The following is a 20,767-nucleotide window of genomic DNA, read 5'->3' as shown; positions in this document are numbered from 1 at the left end:
TTATTACTGCTGAAAGAGTGGAAAAAAGCTATATATTGGGCTTATAAAAATCCACCGTGGAGTAATAGCATGATTTGATTCTTTATATATATAAAGCAATCAAAGGACACAGTTCTTTGAGTGGGCTGAGTATTGTGGATACGCAAGAGGGGCTCTGTGGAAACTATTGTAAGGGATCACAATACAAGTACTGTTATGGAATGCAAACATATTGCGAAGTAAGCAAAAGTATTTTTTAATTCCACTGCGGCCTTAAAGAAACCCCCTGGAGAGTCCCCCAGAGTTAATAAGTTTCTTTATGTGTATCGTGATGGCGAGCTTCTCATGCGAAGCTTTCCTGTCCTAATTTTTTTTAAGAAATAGAAACTTGTCTCTTCCTTCTGTCTGTGGTTTCGAGTGGAGAAGTCTGTGCTTTTTGTCTCCTTGCCTAGCTTAAATTCATGCATTCAAATATAGCCAGTAAAATCGTATAATTATATTACAAAAACGTCCATCAGGAAGGAGCAGGAAGTCTACTGCAGCGAGTTCACCTCTGCCCTCGTGTTCCGAATACCCACGAGGGTCAGCCTCCGGATCATTACATCTGGAAAATATTTAACATTTACTCAGCTGTTTTACGTGTATTTCTGCTTTCTTTTCAACTAGAGCAAACTTCCTTCCCTTCTCTGAAAGCTCACATCATTTTTTTTTAATGCTTGTAACACATTTGCACTCACATACAAAGACACAGTCTGCTTCCAACACTTTTGCTCCGGGGACTTGTGCGCACGTCGACCCCAGACTATTCATTAGGAGCTGCTGCTAATCACGCGTAAACTTGTGACCAGCATCTTCCAGTTTTAGCCTCCGGGAAAGAAGAGAGTTGAAGGGGAAAGAACAAAGAGAAAGGTACTGGACTGAATACAATGAACATCTTTCGGGATACAAACAAGTAAAACTGCCACATGAGATTTTTTTTTTCTCAAGTAAAACATCAGAAAATATCTCTTTGTAAAATGTGACTGTTCTCATTGTTGGTTAAACTACATTTTAGAGCCTTTGAAAGATTTCAGACACTTTGTTTTGAATTGAAGGTCAACCTACTTTGCTACTTTATAAAGAAAAAGCCTCTCCACAGCTAATAGGCTATGATGAGTAAGATCTCTAAGAAGCATTTAGGTTGTCCCCACTCTACCCTGCGTGACTCTCCACGCACTGTCCTGAGGTGCTTGAGCAGCTGTGAACTAAGTCTGTCAGTATATCAGTCTCCCATGTCATGCCAGATGCCACATCTTGCTCAGAGTATTGCAGGGATTCAGTTCAGGTAATTAATCTGAGCTCGTTAGCCACATGGAGGGCAGGTCGTAGCAGAAGTTGGCTTTATAAGCTGTTTAGTTGACATAGCAGCCACTCACTCACGCATGGGCAGTACTGTACTTCATAAAAACCTCAACTGCGTGTTTATGTACATTTGGCCCACAAAGCTGTCAATACACCAGCTTGTGTTGACAGAGCGCAGCGTCCTGGCACACACAGGAGCTTGTCTCAGCTCAGGCCCCATAGGAATGATGTCTTTTAAAAGAAGCGGGCTGGGAGGGTGGGGTGAAACTGATATGTGCTGCTACCTTGCTCTTCTTCACATCTACCGTGAGGCTGCAACGGCAAATGATGGCATTAGGGAGGTGGGGAGGGTGTGGAGCAGATGAACTGCTTTCCTTCCCAGAGCAAGTGATGATACGGCAGAGGGGAGGAGGACAGGGGAGAAGCTGGACAGGTGCTGAGAGAGAGATATGTGCTTTTTTCTTCTGCTGCATGGGAGATTGCAGGGAATGGAGAGAAAAGGAGAGAAAAAGAGAGCAAAAAAGGACAGGTGAAATATTTCCCCCTGTGGCAGAGGAAATGAGGGAAAGTGGAAAGGGCCAGCTCTGTATTGAGAAATGGACTAAGCCATCCCTAGAGGGGGTTCTGAAATTCCCAGCTCCACAAGCCTTTCTCTAAATGTACCCACTAGTGATAGATGATTTTTACGTTTACCCCCTCTGCTTTTGCCTCAGTCCTCAGCAGAGCTCAGGAAGCTCACTGTCTGTGTGTGTGTGTGTGTTCACGGCCTGCGCAACCACCTCACTGCATGCCAGACAATCCTGGCTTCGCTTCCCCGACATTCCCAAGGAGCAGAAAACATATCCCCTGTAACAATCGATGCCTCCCCCCAGCTCCCCGCCCCATCTGCAGCCTAACGCAGCTCTGTCTCCAATGGCCGCCACCGCTATTAATTCTGTGCCCCTCCGCTTCCTGCTTAGTGCCTGGTCCCTGAGATTAAAGAGCAGCGCAGCTACTGGAGTCCTTTACTCACAGGAGGAGGGAGAGGGGGAGGGAGAAGGGAGCCCAGTGTAAAGATTGTTTTGCTAGCTTACAAATACCACTCATTTCTACTTTAGACCACACGGGACCAACCGTGTGGGGCTCTTAGCGGAGTCAGTTAATTGCAGGAAATCTAAACCTGTGATCTTTTCCCCATCCCTTTAAGGGGGGGGGGGGGGGGGGCAGTTATGGGAAGTAAAGAAGTTAATAGTTTAAATAGAGTAATCCTATGCTAAAAACTAATACCAGACATTTGCTCAAATGTGATGATTTGCTGTGTTTGTCTACATGATTGCAAACTGAATCTATTTGGCTTTTGGAGTGTGGATGCTTCCACACCTGACTCTTGCTGATTCGGCTGTTTGTCTTTATTATTCTCAATTCGAAAGAACTTTAAAGGTTGCCTCTTCTTTTTTTTCCCTTGATGCTACAAGACAAAGCTCTGATTAAATAATGGAAGAAATCAATCAATGAATGCCAACTGTTGAGCTAGATTTGAGAAGTTCCCCCACACAATTATTAAATAGGAGTTTTCTTTGTGAAGCTTAGCACAGATTAGCTTTGAGCAGTAACTTCCTGGATCCACTGATACGGAAATCACCCAAGAAACAACTATTTTCATAATAGCAGTTAAAAGAAAATCACGCAGCTAGTATTTGGACTAAATCAGATGATCAGCTGAAGTTTCTTACTTTATCTCTGCTCACTCAAACGTTATTCCAATTTAACTATGTCCCTCATCTTCTCGTGTCTTTCACAGTAGGAGTCAGAGTGGGAGTATCCCCAGGGCAAACATATGCTGCCTCCACTTTGCTTGCACACTCAAGTCTACATTTCTTTTTTTTAATCACAAGAAGCTTGCCCGGTCTCCCATAATCATGAGTGCACACATACTCATTCTACCTCTGCAAACAGCCAGTGACTTGCACTGCATGGATTAGCCTTCTAAAGCATTCCCTTTGAAACTCTGCAAGTAAGGATTTCTTTTTAGGTGATCACCGGCCTAAGCAGCTGTTACACGCAGGATTAGCAGCTTCTGCCATTCAGACAAACATGTTCTGTTTAAACTGGCAGGGCGAAGGAGGTAGAGAAAGACAAGGAGGAGAGGAGAATGGGCGAGGTTACCGGAAGGAGCGGGGATGAAGTTGAGAATAATAACAGGGAAGCAAGAGAGTGGTAGTAAAGGAGGTGTGAGAGACGTGAAATGGGGAACAGATGATGAGAGAAGTGGACCGATGTGTGGAGCAGAAGGGATGAGAGGTGAACGGAGCAGAGCAGAAGGGTGGAATCGGGATGTGTGAAGAGAAGTGTGAAGGGCAGGACGGGGGGAAGAGGCAAAGATTTCAGGAGAGGAGAGGCAGAAAGCTTCAATTCAGTGTTGTTAGAATCAAATCTCTGCCAGGGAAGAAGCTTAAAAGGAGCTGATGATAAGCACGTTGTCTTCTCCTTGTTTTCACCCAGGTTTTTTGTTTTTTGTCTCACCTGTATAATATCAGCCCTCCTTCTGACTCTCTGAGTGTGAAAGTGTGTCATCCAGCCACCTCTGTAATTGCGCTTGGACAAGGTGTTTACAGAGAGAGAAGGTTGATGGGCTGATAACGGGCCTTGCTTTAGGGCCGGAAAGACATTTCCATGCCGAGCCGCCGGCTCACAATAGCTTCTCGCTTGCTTCCCCGGTGTCTCTCACTTCACCTCCTTCTTTCACCCCATCCCCCACCTCCCCAGCAATCTTTTCTCTTTTCTGTGTCTGTAAATGGAGAAACACATCTGGGATCTCTGCTGTTTTGAGCTTTATATTTTCACGGCTGCTATTGTCATTTCTTTCCCCCTCGCTTTTTTTTACCCCCCTCTCTTGTGTGCCTAGCAAGGGGGATGACAGTGGCGTGGCAGGCAGGCAGCTTTCTTAGTTTTTCATTTGAAGCATCACAGCACATTTCACTGGAACGCGCCGGCTCTTCCCGGGAGAAGAACTCATGCCTGGTGTCAGCGCTCCTTCCTTGCACTCCCCACTATCAGTCATTACCCTTTTTCCTCTTTCTGCTGTGCCCCTTCTTTCGCTTTCAGGCTATTCTACTAGAAAGATACTGAAATTGTACGTTCAGACATGTCCAAACACTATTTGGTAAATGTAGACAAGTTCAGCTTTTCCAGTCAGATGCCACGACGCTACAATTTCTTGAGATTCTCATGTGGCTCCAGTGAAAAAACTGTACACATGTGCACACATATACACAAACTGACAGTCATATTTTGGCTCTTTATCCCTACTTGGTAATCTGTTTACGGAGTGCTGGGCCCATTTGAGGGAGAATTTAATTGAAACCGGGACTAATCTGATGATGGCACAGAGCAGCAGCGCCCTCGGCCCTGCTTCACCTCCAGTTAGGTTGCACCTTGTAGCCCTCACACATAATACCTTGCTACTTCATTTCATGCCTCACGGTTCAATGCAGTGCTGCCCACTCTTACATGCCACATTGATTGTTAATCCAACACTTGATATGCGCTGTTTTCACTCAATTCTGACCTTGTTTTCCTTGTTTATGTTCCCCTTTTCTTCTTCTTATCCTCCCTCCCTCCTCCTTACCCGTTGCTTCCCTTGTCTTCCTCCTTCCTATCTATGTCCAGGATGGATATTACTCCCACCGCCCAAAAGAGAAAAGTAGAGTCGACAGCAACAATGAGAACTCTGTGCCCAAAGACTTTGAAAATATAGACAATAGTAACTTTGGTGCACGCTCACAGCCGCACCGACAGCCTGCAGGCGCCATCAGCAGTAAGCAGCAGCGGGAGCATCTGCAGGAGAAGGCCCACGCCCAGCAGCAGGCCTGGCGGGACAGCTCCCCCAGTCTGGGCCGCAGCTCAAATGAGGTTCTGCCATTAGGCCACCAGCCACTGGCAGTTGGCAACAACGCCTCTTATCCAGTTGGTCAGGGCGCTGCCGGAGGACCGCAGCAGCGCTACCATGCCTCGCAAGTGCAGCAGACCCAGTCACAGCACAGACATCAGCATCCCCACAGGAAGCAAGCAACTGCAGCAACTCTGGAGGTGACCTACGACCAGCCACCTAAGTGTGAGATCAGTGGAAAGGAAGCCATTTCAGCTCTGTCTCGAGCCAAAAGCAAGGAGTGTCGGCAGCAGATCGCTGAGGTGTACTGCAGACACAAGGAGGGGCAGTTAATGCCTGAGAAGGTCACTCGCTACTGCCCAATTGAGGGTAAGTTTTTGATTTTGATTGAAACAACTGATTGTTTGATTTTAGTGAAAGGGGAGTCGTGCCAAGCTGGCACAGTCACAACTGTCAAACGGTTGAAACTCTTAAAAAGCTGTTTTCCAGATCTGAAATACTTCTTTTTAACATTTCATTTTCATGACTAAATATACACTAATCATGACCAAATAGGTACATATCAAGAAATTATTGAGACTGTGACACTCAAAAATGTAACTAGTCTCTTTCAAGAGTTCTGTGTGGATTTGACTGACTGGCAGCATAAGCAAACAACCCCACAGCACATATGTATTGTAATTGTTGCTAAACTCAAGCCCCCAGTCAATCCAACCAACTTAATATCAGTTATAAACATGAGGACAATAAAAGAAATCAGGAAATCTCAGATATAAAATAATCAGGCATTCGGGGACATTTATCACTTTGTAGATAACCCAATTTATTGCAGTAAGTAGTCTGAATGAAAAAAAATGGGTTTCCAGGATGTTCAACACCTCACAGTTTAATTATTTACCTGGGATGTATACTTTTATATTAAAACTGCTTTAGGTTTAAGTAAACAAAAAAAAATTTTGATTTACTTTAATGGATGAAGGACATTTATGCTTGCCATCATACTGTAAAATACACCAGAACCAATCAAATCAAACAGCTCTGTGACATATAGAAATGTTTTAGATGGTGAGTGGGAACTGCTCTTATTCTTTGAGTATTTCTAAATCTCAAACTTAAGGACTACTCAAATAAATTCAAAGTCAGATAAGTGATCGAGTTTGAGCTGATTTTAGGGCTGTTCGATATAACGATATATATCGGATGACGATATAAAAACGTCTATCGTTTCATTTTACGCTATCGTTTGTTTCGTGCTGTTGCAAAATAAACTGTTTACGGCAATATTTTTTCATCGTTTTGATGGTCACTGTAGTGGCTATATTAATTTCTTAAAGTTCTCTCTTTCTCTTATATTTTATATAACCACACTACGGACGGACAAGCGCCTGTTTTTATGCGTTGTGGTTAACAACAACGATGGTAACAGCATCGCATGTCCGCTTGTTTTTGTTCCACATAAACTTATCACAATAAAGCTCAAGATCCTGTTGAGACTTTTCAAAATAAACAGAATCACGTGAAAGAGTATGCAGAGTGTTTACGGATGAGAAGCAAAAAAAGAGCCGTCGGGTGCTAAAAAAATAAACCTTAGACTCAAACGTTAGAACAGGCTTTTCCCTGCAGCACGCCGTGTAATAAATACTCACAAAGAAAACGGCGGCTGTTACATTATGTCTAAAAATGTGTAGTTTAATGCATTGGTAAAACACTGGACTCCAGATACACGACGCCCAGCTGGAAACACTTCACCTACCCGAGATTCACAGAATTTACAGGAAATGTTAAATTTTTGTGATTTATATCGTTATCGGACAATAGATGTTTTATATCGGGATATGAGATTTTGGTCATATCGCACAGCCCTAGCTGATTTGTCTAGCAAACAAAACGACACAAACACAAGCAAATCCTCTAGATGAAGTATTGTGTGTACTTTTTTATTATTTTAAAATATACCAACAAAGCTTGGTATAAAGGGTGTAGTCTGACAGACATGGATGGTCAAATAGGTCCTGCTCTTGTAATTGCAATTTCTCATCAAAAGCAAGAGCTGTCCTTTTTGCTGATGTCTGTGTAATTGGTGAAGTAAATTTGTTGGAGGAAATTGAGATGCTGCCTGTATTTGATTCAAATTGGTTTTCCATTTTCATTTGTTTTTTTCAAGCTGGCCACAAAATACAGGTTCCCCTTGCTTTTGCACACACACACAGACACACACACAATTTTTCCTAAGAGTTTATAGACATCTGCAGTCTGGTTGTAGATTCTGTAAACAAAATCTGTTGCGGCTGCAGCCTTCAGTGAGCACCACGCATCAGCGGCCATGTTTAAGTGAACATCACATACACACCATCACATGTGCCCGCATGGGAGTGGACTGAATACAGCATGGACAGCAGGGGAGGAGGAGAAAGCTATTCAATACGTTGTCTGTCAGGCACCTTCCCAGCCCTCGTTCATGTTTTATAACTTGAAGAGGCACGTATCTTACTGTAGCTACTTTTGTGCATGTCCCGTCCCAGGAGCAGGCGAATGTGCCTCCGCTTGAGCTTGTGTCATCGCACACAGCAGCTCACCATCTCACTCAAACTGATAGTTTGATCAAAAGAGACATAGATATTGAAAAGGGCTTTCCCCTGGTGACGGGGCTGTGACAATACGACGACAAAATTAAATCACTTTTCTTTCTCTCTGTCTGCCAGCCTGCTGCCTGCCAATGTGTTATTCACAATTCGAGTCCTAATCTCGTTAGCCCAAAATTGTCCAATTTGATTTAATGTGCATTCTGTCCTTGAGGCCTTCGCTAAATTAGCAATTGTGTCAGTTCTTTATTTGCATCATTGAATACAGGAAGAATGTGTTCACTGTCTTAGCTTCCCATGTGTAAACTTTTTCTAATAATGATGTTACCCGGCTGCATTGCTCCAGCAGGGAAAGCAACTGGCAGCTGATGCATCATAACAATCGAGTGATATCATAATGGCTTTGTAGTGAGAACGATTCCATACTTAAACATGCTATAATGAATGTTTTTGAAGGGAAAGCTCTGTAATGTGAAAGGGCTCCAAATGAATCCTGTAAGTGCCAGAGCTGCACTGTGTGTAACAGAGCCTTTATGTGTGTTTGTGTGCGTGTGTACATATTAATTTGGAGAGGATTTGTCAGAATTTGAATATAAATTAGTTATTTTTAAAAATAACCTGAGTAAACATATCAAACGTGGTCCAGTTCCTGAGGGAAAAGGGAAAATACTTAATGTATTTATATAAATAAAATCCGTCAGTGTGGTTTATATCCACAAACCTTGCTTTGTGGCTTGTTTCAAGCAGCTGGCACTATCCCTGAGACATTTTTAAATGCAATTTGGTACAATCCCTTTGGGATATAGCTCGGCTCTTGTTATAAGTCCTCATATGAGCAGTTAAGAAGGGGTGGGTAAGAACCCCAAAGTTATACGAGATGATGGAGGAAGAGAGTGGGGTGATAGCAGATGAGGGAAGGGCAGTTTAAAAGATTGATGGTGAAGGAAAAGATGATGAAGAGTGATGAGTTGAAGAAGAGGCCTTCTGTTTTTTTTTTTTTCTTCCTTTCTTTACAGCGAGCGCCGTGGTAGCTGCAGGTACATAGTGTGATTTTTAAAAAACTCGACACGTGAAGCTCTTCTGCAGATAAGCACACGTTTGACAAGACTGACAGCAAAATTTAAGCACACACACACACACACACACACACACACACAGCCATGCTCATTAGTTCAGCTAGCTAGCATGGCGCACACTCTCAAAGTGCTTTGTGAAGCGACTGGCCAATTATCCGTGTGCAAAGCAAACCAGTGAACCTTCTTAGCTGGCCACCAATTACTGTTCAATCTGATACGGCCCACAGCAGATTTTCCCCTGAGCAGTCACTCACACACACACACACACACACACACACACACACACAAACGCACACACGGACGGAGACAGAGAGAAACAGCAACAAGAAAGATGTGTGAGTGAATGACAGTAGCCATGGCCAATTGGAGCTAAGGGAGCATATCATTACCTTGACCCTTGTTGTCAACCCTTAAACACAGCCATATTGGACACCTGGCCTTAAATTTGAATGAATAAGATTAGCTGGAAAAGAGGGACTTCTTAACCCTGTTTCTAAAGAGTATACATGTCAGACACATGCCCTTAAATTCAGAGTAATTAAAGGACCTCATAGCCAGATGCAGGCAGGAGCCAGGATGGGCTTTTTCTTTTTCTTTAGGAAAACCTTACCCCAGGGGAAAGAACAACCCCCAGTATTACCTCAGCTTCCTCTGCTTCTATAGCAAATACAGGCTCTTGGGAACTGAAGTCCCAAATTATAGTCATTAATCTCCTTAAGACACGTTCTGTGAACAAACATGTCTCAAAAGCTGCGTGTATGCATTTGCTGTAATAACTGAAGATTCAAAACAAACAATGTCTGTAAATGTTGGAGGGCTTGAGAGTGTAGAACAGCTTGAAGGAAGGTTTCTTTTTTAAATTATTATTTTTTAAAGTGGTTTTTTTTTTTAGTGGTTAAAGGCAGTAAGAAACCACACAGTGCAGCTATGTGAGGTTAACAACGACTTTTTCGAGATTGCTGGAATTGTTTTGTTTGAAAGTGGCCTGGCTGGCCACAAACAGGGCTGTGGTTGTTTGCACGCTTATTGTTGTCATTTGTGCAAAATCCCATTCATCTTTTGGGAGTTTCGCTTTAGAGGAATGGTGGCATATTGTCAAACGATGCTCCGCCCTGAAAACCCGAAAATCCCAGTGGATTCGCTCGTAGGATTCCTGTCAAGGGGAGGATAGTCGTTAGAGTGGTTATTGTGTGGCTAAAAACTGTCACAGTTCCAATTTAATTACATAATAAATGGATGAATGGCTTTGTGGTCCTTTTGTTGTGTGGCTGAATTAGCTTTCTAACATTTCTGTTCTTTTTTCACTCACTTGTCAGTATCACAGATCTGACCTAGCTTTCTTGTAGATGTGCATATTTTGACTCTAATCCTAACCTAGTGGTTAGGGCTGGGCTATATCATACCGTTCACGGTAATACCGGTGTAATTTTGGGCAACGATAGGAAAATGAAATATCGCGATAGAATATGGGTAAAACGCGCATGCGCAGTGCCTATGTTTACATACGCACATGGCGGCGACGCAGAATGAGAAGAGCGAAAGTGGATTGTTGAATGAAACGGATGAACCAGAATTGGTTTGTAAAAATGCTGCAACTTCAATGGTGTGGAACTGGTTTTGCTTTCGTCCGTCAGATACACAACAAAGCACTATTTTTGGTAGAGCATGCTAGCGGGCCGTCGTTATTACCGTGTTGTTTGGAAAATACGGCACACTTAAAATCAATCCTTTGATTTTTCTTAAAATCGACAGTGCCCCTTATAATCCCGTGTGCCTTATGTATGAATTCTGGTTGTGTTTACTGACCTCGAAATGATTTTATATCAATGTCAAATGTTTCAGTACGACTTTGCTAAGCTACGAAGCCGCACCGCTTGATGGATTGTTGGAGCATTACGGCTACCGTAGGCAGGCACCTACGGTAATACGTACTGTGCTTCAACATAATATTACCGTATTGTGTGTGTGTATAACCTCTTTTTAAGTTTTGTGGATATTATGCATGGCTATGCTGAGGATATGTCGACCAGTTTCCACTGGAAATGCCTTTTGGTTAAACTGTCAGCAAGGAATTTGCACTGTTACATTTTTATATAACTTTAATGCACATAAAAAACAGAACAGCTGCTTGTTTAAGTGAAAATACATTGATGGGGTTTTTTGCACTAATAAAGTTGTGGAGTTGTAAAGCATTTTGTCTAGTGTCAATTATATTGTCAGTTATATCGTTATCGCAAATTTTCAAATGTATATCGTGATAAATATTTTTGGTCATATCGCCCTGCTCTACTAGTGGTATCAAAATGTGTGATTTTAGCCCGGTGATCATTTTTCCTGGCAATCAAAAACTTTTTATTTTCAAAAACTAACTAAATAAATGCCTTTTGTTCTACATTTAAAGGTTAGAGTTAAATGAAGTGTTATTGCTCATGTCTAATAAGAACACAAGCCTCAGAGAGTTATGGCTAAAACTGTCTAAAATATGCATATCAGTGTTTTCTGCTCACGCTTACTGTATATCTTCATATTTACAAGAAAAAAACAGTCTTTCTCTATCAAGGAAACGGTTACTCGGTGAGCATTCACTTGTGACATAGCCGTTTAATTATTATGAATATGCTAATCATTACAGAAACTTGTACTCGCTGTGTTGCTTAGCAACCTTGTTATATAGCTATTTCCTTGAATTGTTTAATAAGAGAATGACATTTAATTATCATTACTATTTATAATCATTATGCTTTGCATTTCTTCATCCTCTGCAGATACGTGCAGGTGCTCCCCATCGTGTACTGACTGATACACCGTTTGCACGGCCTCTCACAGCTTCCATGAAATAACAGATTTGATTTAGTAATTAAACATGTAAACAACCCACGAATATATTACTGATGAAGGATCCATGCAGTCTTGTATGAATTAAATGCAACAAATTTTGAGGAACGTGAAGACATGGTGTCTTTTTACATGCATAGGTAAAGCCAACATGAATATCCAGTGGGATGAGGACTCGGCTGAGAGCTTTCCATCAAAACCAGTGAGAATAGCGTTCGTACTGGTGGTTCATGGACGAGCCTCTCGCCAATTCCAACGTCTCTTCAAAGCCATCTACCACGCCTCTCACTACTACTACATACATGTCGACCAGGTAAGGTGCAGATGGCCGTTTTCTTTCATTTCCAATAAGTGAATCTTCTAAAATGTATGTGTACCGTTAGTCCATGTTTGATCAATCTCTTTGTTTCAGCGCTCTAACTACCTGCACAGGCAGGTACAGGCCTTGGCTACCCAGTATCCCAATGTGAGGGTGACTCCATGGCGCATGGCCACCATCTGGGGTGGAGCCAGTTTGCTGACCATGTATCTTCGCAGTATGGCTGACCTACTGGCCATGAGAGACTGGAGCTGGGATTTCTTTATCAATCTCAGTGCTGCCGACTACCCCATAAGGTAACAGGAGAAGACCTAATAATTAAGGCACCTCAATAAAGAAAGATGTGAGATGTTTGAAGGAAAAGCAGTTACTCCTAGTGACTCCGTAAAGAATTGTACTGCAAGGAAAACTGCAAAAGGTGCAAGCATCCACTGAAGGTCAGAAATCTGTGCGCTTGGTTTTCTCTTTAGGAAGCCATGCACCACAGTAGTAGTTCACAGCCAATATGGAAGAAATTCAATACACAGTAGTCTGAGCTCTTGTGGTTAACTGTGAGCTTTAAATACAGAGTCACTCCAAAGCAAACAAATCAATGGAGCCGAACCTCTACTTTCTCCGACACCATTCATTCACACCTTCCACATCTTCCAAGCGCCTGCTTCAGCGGTGAACTGATTGCAGTTTAATTGCCAAGGGCCAGAGCCTAGTGACTCTCCAGGCCTGTTGTGCACTGTATAGTCTAAAAGTCATCTTTTTTACTCAAAAACATCCCACTTAAGAAGCTGCAAAATGTAATTAAAAGCTACAAAGTCTCTGTGAACTAGACGTGAAGTCAGGGAAGTAGCCTATTGGAAGAGAAATTTCATGACTTTAAGTTTTTTTTTAATGTGAGTTTATAGTCCTTCTGGGAGTTGAGGGTCTGCTGGGTTTTTGATGTAGCTCTGCAGCAGCCAATTAAAATCCTCCTATTAAGGAGCGAGTTATCTTTTCTGCACAGCCAGATGTCCACCAGTTGAATTTAGACAAGCTGTAATGGCCAGTGGGTGAAAGGAAGCTGGATGTGATGTCTCTACAGCTGGAGCCAAGACGCTGAAACAAATGTGGATTTTGTTCATGGGTGGGTTCAGTCTTGTTGAGTTAGTCGGTTTCACCATATCGATGAATGTTGCTGACGTGCTGTCCGTGTGCGTTTGCCTTTTCGCGCGCGTCTATGTTTCCTGCACCACTTTGTGCAAGCCTGACTTTCTGTCTTGCCGTCTGGATAGTTCGGTGTGTCTCAGCACCTGCCTGTACGCAGTTGTGCTTGTTAGGCTCTCTGTGTGTCTGTCAATGCATGATTAAAGGTGTTTGCGAGTGTGCGCGCTGTTTTCTTCCCATCTTTTGCCTCCTCATTTGCATTAGGGTGATGTTGTTGAGAAAAGGGCTGACGTTGGAGGTTTTAAGCCCCATCTGTTGGGAGACGAAACGATTGATGGAGCGAAAGAAGGAGCCGAGAGGCAGAAATTACAGGGAGTGGTGGAGGAACAAGAATAAGTTAGAGAAAGGAAACGGCATGATTTGGATCCATGCGATATAAAAATATGTCAACTGAATTGTATCTTTGCTTAGTAAGTGCATTTGTAACCACAGCTTGGATTTGACTAAGTTTATGCAGTGCCCATCTACAGAGTTAAACTTGCAAATATAAACCTTTAAGTGGCACGGCTGGGTCCCTGTCAGAGAGTGAGTGCTGCTCAAGTGTCTTCAAGCAACAAAGTGAAGCCCATTCAGCTGTTTTTTTTCCTTTTTTACCAGACAATCCCTTCTCATCTCTTTACGAAGGAGATCCGGAAAAGAGAGCCGCTCTTCCTTAGGAATAAACACATCAGCATTACATTATCATTATGGACTTAGGTTACTAGCGCAGAAAAACATGTTGGAATAAGCAGATGCCTCCCTCCTGTGCAATGGCAAACCAATACAGCCACATGAGTTAATTCATCACAAGCCATAACCCATTACACAAATTGATCCTATTAAATGTATCCAAGGAAAACTTAACCATCTGCTCTAAAATTTCCTTAAGATGCAAAAACTTTGGTCACACACTTTTTTTCCATATTGATCGCGCTGTGTTTTTGCAGGCAGGAATGTCGGGGGCTCCCCTGCCCTGTGCTGCTCTGACTATAGCTGTTGTTATCAGTGGGACTGGAGACAAGCATTATTTCCCCTCTAATTCCCTGATAATGTCTGTCCTGCCGCATGGATGGCTCTCAAAGGCAATCCCACAGCCCCTCACACCAGCAGAGGGTCTGTGTGTCCAGGGGGAGATATACCGTGTGGATGTGTGTTTGTGTTTGCCTATGTGTGTCTGTCTGTCTGTGTGTGTGTGTGTGTGCATGTCCAGAGAGGCCAGAGGATGAGTTACACGCTTGCTTTGTCAGAGAATACAGTCCTCTTTCCCAGCTTTTATCTACACACTCTCCCTGCTTTTTACCTCTTTTCTTTAAAGCCTCTTTCATAGACTTTACAGCAACTTTCAAGAAAACTGAGCTTTGTGAGGCAATGACTGGCTGCAGGCATCATATCTTCTAATCTCTTTCGCTTTGTCATCCGCAGCTGAAAAGAAAAAGTGCAGCATCTCACACTTTACCTTTGCTCATTAGGTGATAGGTGTCATTTCCTGCCATTTACAACAACACCAACCTTTCAAGATCCTGCTGAAAACATCTAGTTCTTTTATGGGCTGAAGTTTTGTAAGCTTCTACAGGCCAGATCCACGTATGAAAGATCCATGCGGTCTTGTGTGAAATAAATGCAACAGACTTACAGGAAGACACCGTATCTGTTAACATGCAGAGTAAAAAGACACTCTGCGTGCATTCAAACTGTTTCAGCTGTTGAATTCAGCCATCCCCTCTTGAGCTGCATATTAAAAATCTTGGATTTAAAACAACACGTAATAAATAACAGTAAGATCACAGCTGTCATACAGTGGCATAATAATTACGTTTAATTGGCCCTTTTATTTAAAAGGTGCATATTTTTTTCAGTGACAGGTGGGGTTAAAACTAACAGCGCTGTGTGCGTGTGTGTGACTGTGTGCAGAGCAGCCACAGGGCCGAAAGTAAGCAAACTAGACCCAGTGGACAGGGTGACCACTCAGGTGGCAAATCTGGAGGTTGACATGAATTCCCTGTGTAGTGTGCATGTCTACAAGCGTTTGTTCGTCTGTGAATTTGCATTGCATTGTCACTAGTAGTCACAGTAGCAGATACACAACGCGTAAGCATTTGTTTGTGTTTGTGTGTGTGTGCGGAATTGAGACGGCGAGGACTGCATGCGCCTGTACAGCACATCATCAGTTAGGGTTTATGGCTCAGGACCTCCTGAGATAAGCCCCCCAGGCTGTGAAATTGCTCCTTGAAGAGAAAATGACATTAATATGCGCTTGTCCCTCCCCCCACTGATCCTTGAGCCTCGCTGATCTTTTAGAAAGCCAAGCCATCATGAAAGGCTCCACCGCAGATGAAATGTTAGAACCACTGACTGGGGCATAGCCTGTGGAGCAAAGCTTTTAGCCTGTCTGGCCTGTATATGAGGAACTAGACTGCTCTACAATGTAAGAGCAGCATGAAGTCATTCATCAAAATCATGGATAGCACAATCTTTTGTATAATCCTAAATAGCTTTAACAGCTTGAAGGAACTCAGAGACTGATCCTGGGAGCAGCTGAGGCCTTTTCTTCTAATTGATTGATATGTGACTTTAATCCCTCGAACAACTATTTCCTTATTACAGTAAAATGTGTTTTCATTATTGTTACATCACTTAAATGTTCGAGCACCATTGTGCAGAACTGGACACAGGAATGCTGTCTAACATTAATCTTCTGAAGGGTAAAGTTTGCAGTTACAAATACTTTGCGATGTGAAAACTCTGACTCTCCAGTGAAAATAACAATGCCTAATAAGTTGCATATTGCATATTTTACGATTTTATGTGTCATTAAAAGTGTGTGGAGATGATCAATAAATAAGACCTTGATAATACAGCTGACCTGCTAAACTGGGACTGTGGGTGTAGTCGATCAAATATAATTGTTATTGGTATTACATAAATCACACTTTTTTCCCCTTTTTTCCATGTGACCACCTAGAGAACTGTACAGAATGTTTTTTTATGTGAGGCAAGCAGTCGGCAAAAAACATTACGTGTTCATGATGAATCACAACAATCACAATCATTTTCCATGCCTTTAAAGTTACCATGAAACACAAATGATCGTTTTTCCCTCTGTAATGTGACGCATTTCAGAATGAGACTGAATTTATGGGAAGGGGCATTTAAATCCGATCACATGTGTAGAAAAACTCACATTCGTCACCTCCGTGTCTGGTCCAGAATGGTTTCTCTTAATGTCTCATATTTAAGCTGCAGCACCTGTGAACTAATAACCAAAAGAAAAAAAAATACAGTTATGTCCGTAACTGTAAAAGATGTAATTTTGTTCAACTTCCTCTTGTACTGGAGCAATTTTGTAAATAGGAATATGGAAAATGAGCGTTGTGTGTATAAAACAAAGAAATAAAACAAAATATCAAAATGTGGAATTATTTCTTCACTTGAAATTAAAATGGCACAAGTGAAAAAATCGCTTACTCAGAGGCCCTGGCTCTACTGTGCATCTGTTTCATGCCTCCTGCCTAAACCAACAAGTTTTACTTTTCAGAGGCGCTCTGGGGGGACAGGGGCATAACTTTGTAGATTTCCCATAGAATCTTTTCAAAATAAAAGCCACCGCTTTGTTTTGAGGGGATAAAAATACTCAGTGACCTCGTACTGTAACTGGTTATGGCCACAATGATGCTTCCGACCTCCGTGACAGTTAAAAGATTTAAAAGGTATATTGACTCTGCTCCGAAATAAAATGCAAAAGCCTCTTTACTTCTTCTATGGTGCAGGACACCATAAATATCTATACAGGATTTTCTGAGCATTGATTTAATGTCTACTGCAAAGTTTAATTCAAGATGTGTAATCAGAATTGTGAAAACAAAAAGAATACGTAATAGTATTTTTATTAATAATCAGTTAAGTCAGTGGCACGGTATCATGTGTTTTTCATTAGATAGACTAGTTTGCATAATTCTCCTCCAAAACTGATATTTGTGTTTCTAGCTGGGTGCTACCACATGTTCCTAGTCATAAGTAAATCATTATCTGTTATGTTTCAGAACCAATGACCAGCTGGTGGCCTTCCTGTCTAAATACAGATACATGAACTTCATCAAGTCCCACGGCAGGGACAATGCAAGGTGAGATGCAAATTCTGAAACGTCATTTTAATTTCTCCACAGCAGCCCACCCTCTCCCTTACTCTCTGGCTAGCTCCGTCTGTGTTTCTCACACACACATACAGCACCTATGTGCACGCCCGGCGCGCTCCTGCCAGCACGGTGTGGTCACTGAATCATAATACAATTAGCTCCCATCTGTGGCTTCATTAATTAACCTTCTTGGTGGGGTGAGCCAGAGAGGTGGCTGCCAGAACGTTTGTCTCTGCTGACGCCACCCTGCCTGCCCCCCCCCTAGCTTTCAGCCACATCACACCCCGCTGGCAAACCAGTCATCACCAAACACTGTGGGCAAAAATACCCCAGGACATGGAAAAAAAATGTCCTGCATGAGTCAGCATGAGTCAGCACTACCTTTTTGTGTTTGCAGTCAGTATTTTATCAGTGCTGTATGATAAGAGTGCAGCTGTTTTGTTCCTCGTTTAACCCTTTATTAACAATTTGAGTGAGTCTGTGTGCCACAAGTTCACCCACTGTCACCTTTCAGAAGGTGAATGTGTGTGTGTGTGTGTATGGGTGATGTCACCACATTTATAAAGTCCTTTATAGCCAAGCTATTATGACAGTCTTCACCTGGGGCACTTTCTTGGGTAATTTTTCCAACTTTATTAAATACTAAGATTTTATTTTTAAAGAGAAAGTGAGACTTTCTAAGTTTTGTGTCCTTCTTATAGGAAGACGGTTGCTCTTTGCTGTAAACGAGCGGAGCTTTAAAAAAATCTGTTTACAAGAAAGAAATTGGAGGAAAATATAAACATGCTGATGCAACAGTAACTGACCTTTCTGAGCTTGTTTTTATGTAAATGATATTTCAAAGAAAGAAAAGAGGACTTCACAACAACAAGCTCTCACATAGTCACTGATATTACCAAAACGTTGTTCCCGTGTGCTTGTTAGGTTCATCCGTAAGCAAGGTTTGGATCGTCTGTTCTATGAATGCGACACCCACATGTGGAGGCTGGGTGACCGTAAAATCCCAGAAGGCATCTCTGTGGATGGTGGGTCCGACTGGTTTCTTCTAAACCGCCTGTTCGTGGAATATGTTATCAACTCCAAGGACAATTTGGTCACTAACATGAAGCGCTTCTACGCCTACACTCTGCTTCCTGCTGAGGTAACGCACACTGACAGAAGCTGCTCTCACAGGTTCGAGTGTCTCTTAATCTTTGACTGACAGGTAAACACTGCTTTGGACTTGCACCATGTCATATATAGAAATGTTTATTCTGTTCTCGTTTCATTGCCTGGAAAAGAATTTGACAGCAGAAATAAGATGAGAACTGAATGATCTCTGTGGGGAAATTGAATGTTTATCACGAGCTACTGTGAATCTCCTTTCTCTGCTCCTACTCTATTTCCTCTTGTGAATTGGATGGTGTAAAAAATAAAAGGTATACAATTTTCTAATTTCGTCTTTTTGTCTTTGCTCTCCGCCTCCCCCTCCCTCTCTCTATTCATTTCTGTTTCTCATTTTCCAGTCATTCTTTCACACTGTGCTGGAGAACAGCGCCCACTGTGAGAGCATGGTCGACAACAACCTGCGCATAACAAACTGGAACCGTAAACTGGGATGCAAATGTCAGTACAAGCACATTGTGGACTGGTGTGGATGCTCTCCTAATGACTTCAAGCCAGCAGACTTCCATCGCTTCCAGGTAGTAACGATACACAAAATACATTTGAACAAAAGCCTTTTTGTGATCATTCAACAATAACTGTTAAAGGGGTCATTTGTAGAAAGGATTCTCAATAACAAAATGTTTAATCTTTTTAAGGCTGGGCCTTTGTTTTTTCATTTTTAAAGACAGTGTTTAAACATTAGTAAAAACAAATAATAAAAGGCTTAACATAGCAGTCTCCTTAGTTGCATCATAGCTAATTTTCAGTATCACTTAAGAATAAGGCGGGGTCAGTCTTTGGACCAATCACATTTGAGCAAGACATGTTTGCATATAGGTGAACAGATGGTGTAGAGAGCCAAAATGCAAGATTGAAACCATCACCTATCAGTTTTATTTTTTTAAATAGCTGTTTAAAATATATATTTACTGAGCTGCAGGCTGAATATGAAGCGCTGACATTTTTTGCTAATGTCTCCAGAGGTTAAGTAAGTGTTTGCAGATTGCTTAAAACCAGGAATCATACATCAAAATGACATACTTGACGTGCAGTTACAACATATCTATGGCATAGATTTAACGAGTGAGCATTTCAGGTACAGTAGTGTCTTATGTTTTTGCATAAGATTGCTAATCACAAAGTGCCTAAAGATACAATTTAGAATTTGTTCTTTGCTAACTTTTCCAACGGACTGCAACTTAAGAAAACACCAGCAATGAGAAAAACGCTGCAAAACACAATGGAAATAGAACAAACGGAAATAGGAAAAAAGAAAACCTAAATAGGAAAAAACGAAAAAAGAAATAGGAAAAAACAGATTTCTGTTTGAGGGAAGCATGAGGGAAGTGTTTCTGGGGAGACAATAACCTGACGGACCAGTTGCAGGAACCAAAACATGCTAAGAATTGCGCTGGGAGACACTTAAAAGAAGTGGAGGATCTATCAGTTTTGTGAGGAAAGAAAAGATGAGAGGTAAGTGTGTTAGCCTAACTAACTAACTAACTAATTAACCTAAAAATCTCCCATCAGTATTATATGAATCATGAGATTAAAACACACTTACCTAACATATTTTGGTTCCTGCAACTGGTCCGTTGGGTTATTGTCTCCCCAGAAACACGTCCCTTGTGCTTTTGGAAATCATTTTTTTCCCTTTTTGTTTTCGTTTTTCCTATTTCCGTTGTGTTTTGTGTGCTTTTGCAGCATTTTTCTTATTCAAGTCAAGTCAAGTCATCGTTATTTATATAGCACATTTAAAAGACATCAAGTGTCAGCCAAAGTGCTGAACAGAGGGATAATATAATAAAAAGAATTAAAATAGATAAGATGAAAACATTGTAAGACATCCATATATGTTTATGTTTATTTTTGCTGGGGGTTTTTTAAGTTGCAGTCCGTTTGGCCTCTCAGGGCCACCGTACTTTTCTGTTGTGTTCAGACACAACACTGGCTAATCATTAAGTTAGGTCCCTTTTTTGTTCTCCAATTATTAATAGAGCAGTGTTAAGTTCCTTAATAAAGAAAAACATTACTCTGAAAATGCTCAGGTAAAAAGGAGTGAAAGTGAATGAAAAAGCAGCCAGAAAGTTTAGCTCCTTGGAGGGTAGCTCAGGAGTTGTGCACAGTCCTGTACTAAGTTAACTATTAGCACTTCTTAATTAAAAAGTCTACCTTCTTGTCCAGATATGGTTACTTCCAGCCCAAACCCAGATGCTAGCCACAGTGCTAAAACTGAGGCTTATCTTACAGATGTCATTCTGTAAACATTTACATTTTCTGTGTTTGATTTAACTTAGAAATAATGGGTGTCA

At 41.8% G+C, this 20,767-nt stretch overlaps 1 protein-coding gene across 1 annotated transcript in view; it reads left to right on the top strand.

Annotated features, from left to right (window-relative positions):
- xylt1 (xylosyltransferase I) overlaps nt 1-20,767 on the top strand; it is an 82,126-nt gene that overhangs the window by 38,725 nt on the left and 22,634 nt on the right. The window contains exons 2-7 of the mRNA XM_085164139.1: nt 4,969-5,557; nt 11,822-11,994; nt 12,094-12,296; nt 17,217-17,297; nt 18,234-18,450; nt 18,815-18,991. Coding sequence (XP_085020265.1) covers nt 4,969-5,557; nt 11,822-11,994; nt 12,094-12,296; nt 17,217-17,297; nt 18,234-18,450; nt 18,815-18,991 — 1,440 coding nt within the window. The remainder of the gene's footprint in view (nt 1-4,968; nt 5,558-11,821; nt 11,995-12,093; nt 12,297-17,216; nt 17,298-18,233; nt 18,451-18,814; nt 18,992-20,767) is intronic.

The sequence above is a fragment of the Neolamprologus multifasciatus genome, chromosome 6 (assembly GCF_963576455.1).
Source record: "Neolamprologus multifasciatus chromosome 6, fNeoMul1.2, whole genome shotgun sequence".
Classification (NCBI taxonomy): domain Eukaryota; kingdom Metazoa; phylum Chordata; class Actinopteri; order Cichliformes; family Cichlidae; genus Neolamprologus; species Neolamprologus multifasciatus.
Note: the sequence above shows the minus strand (reverse complement) of the source record. Positions and strands in the feature narration are given on the sequence as shown.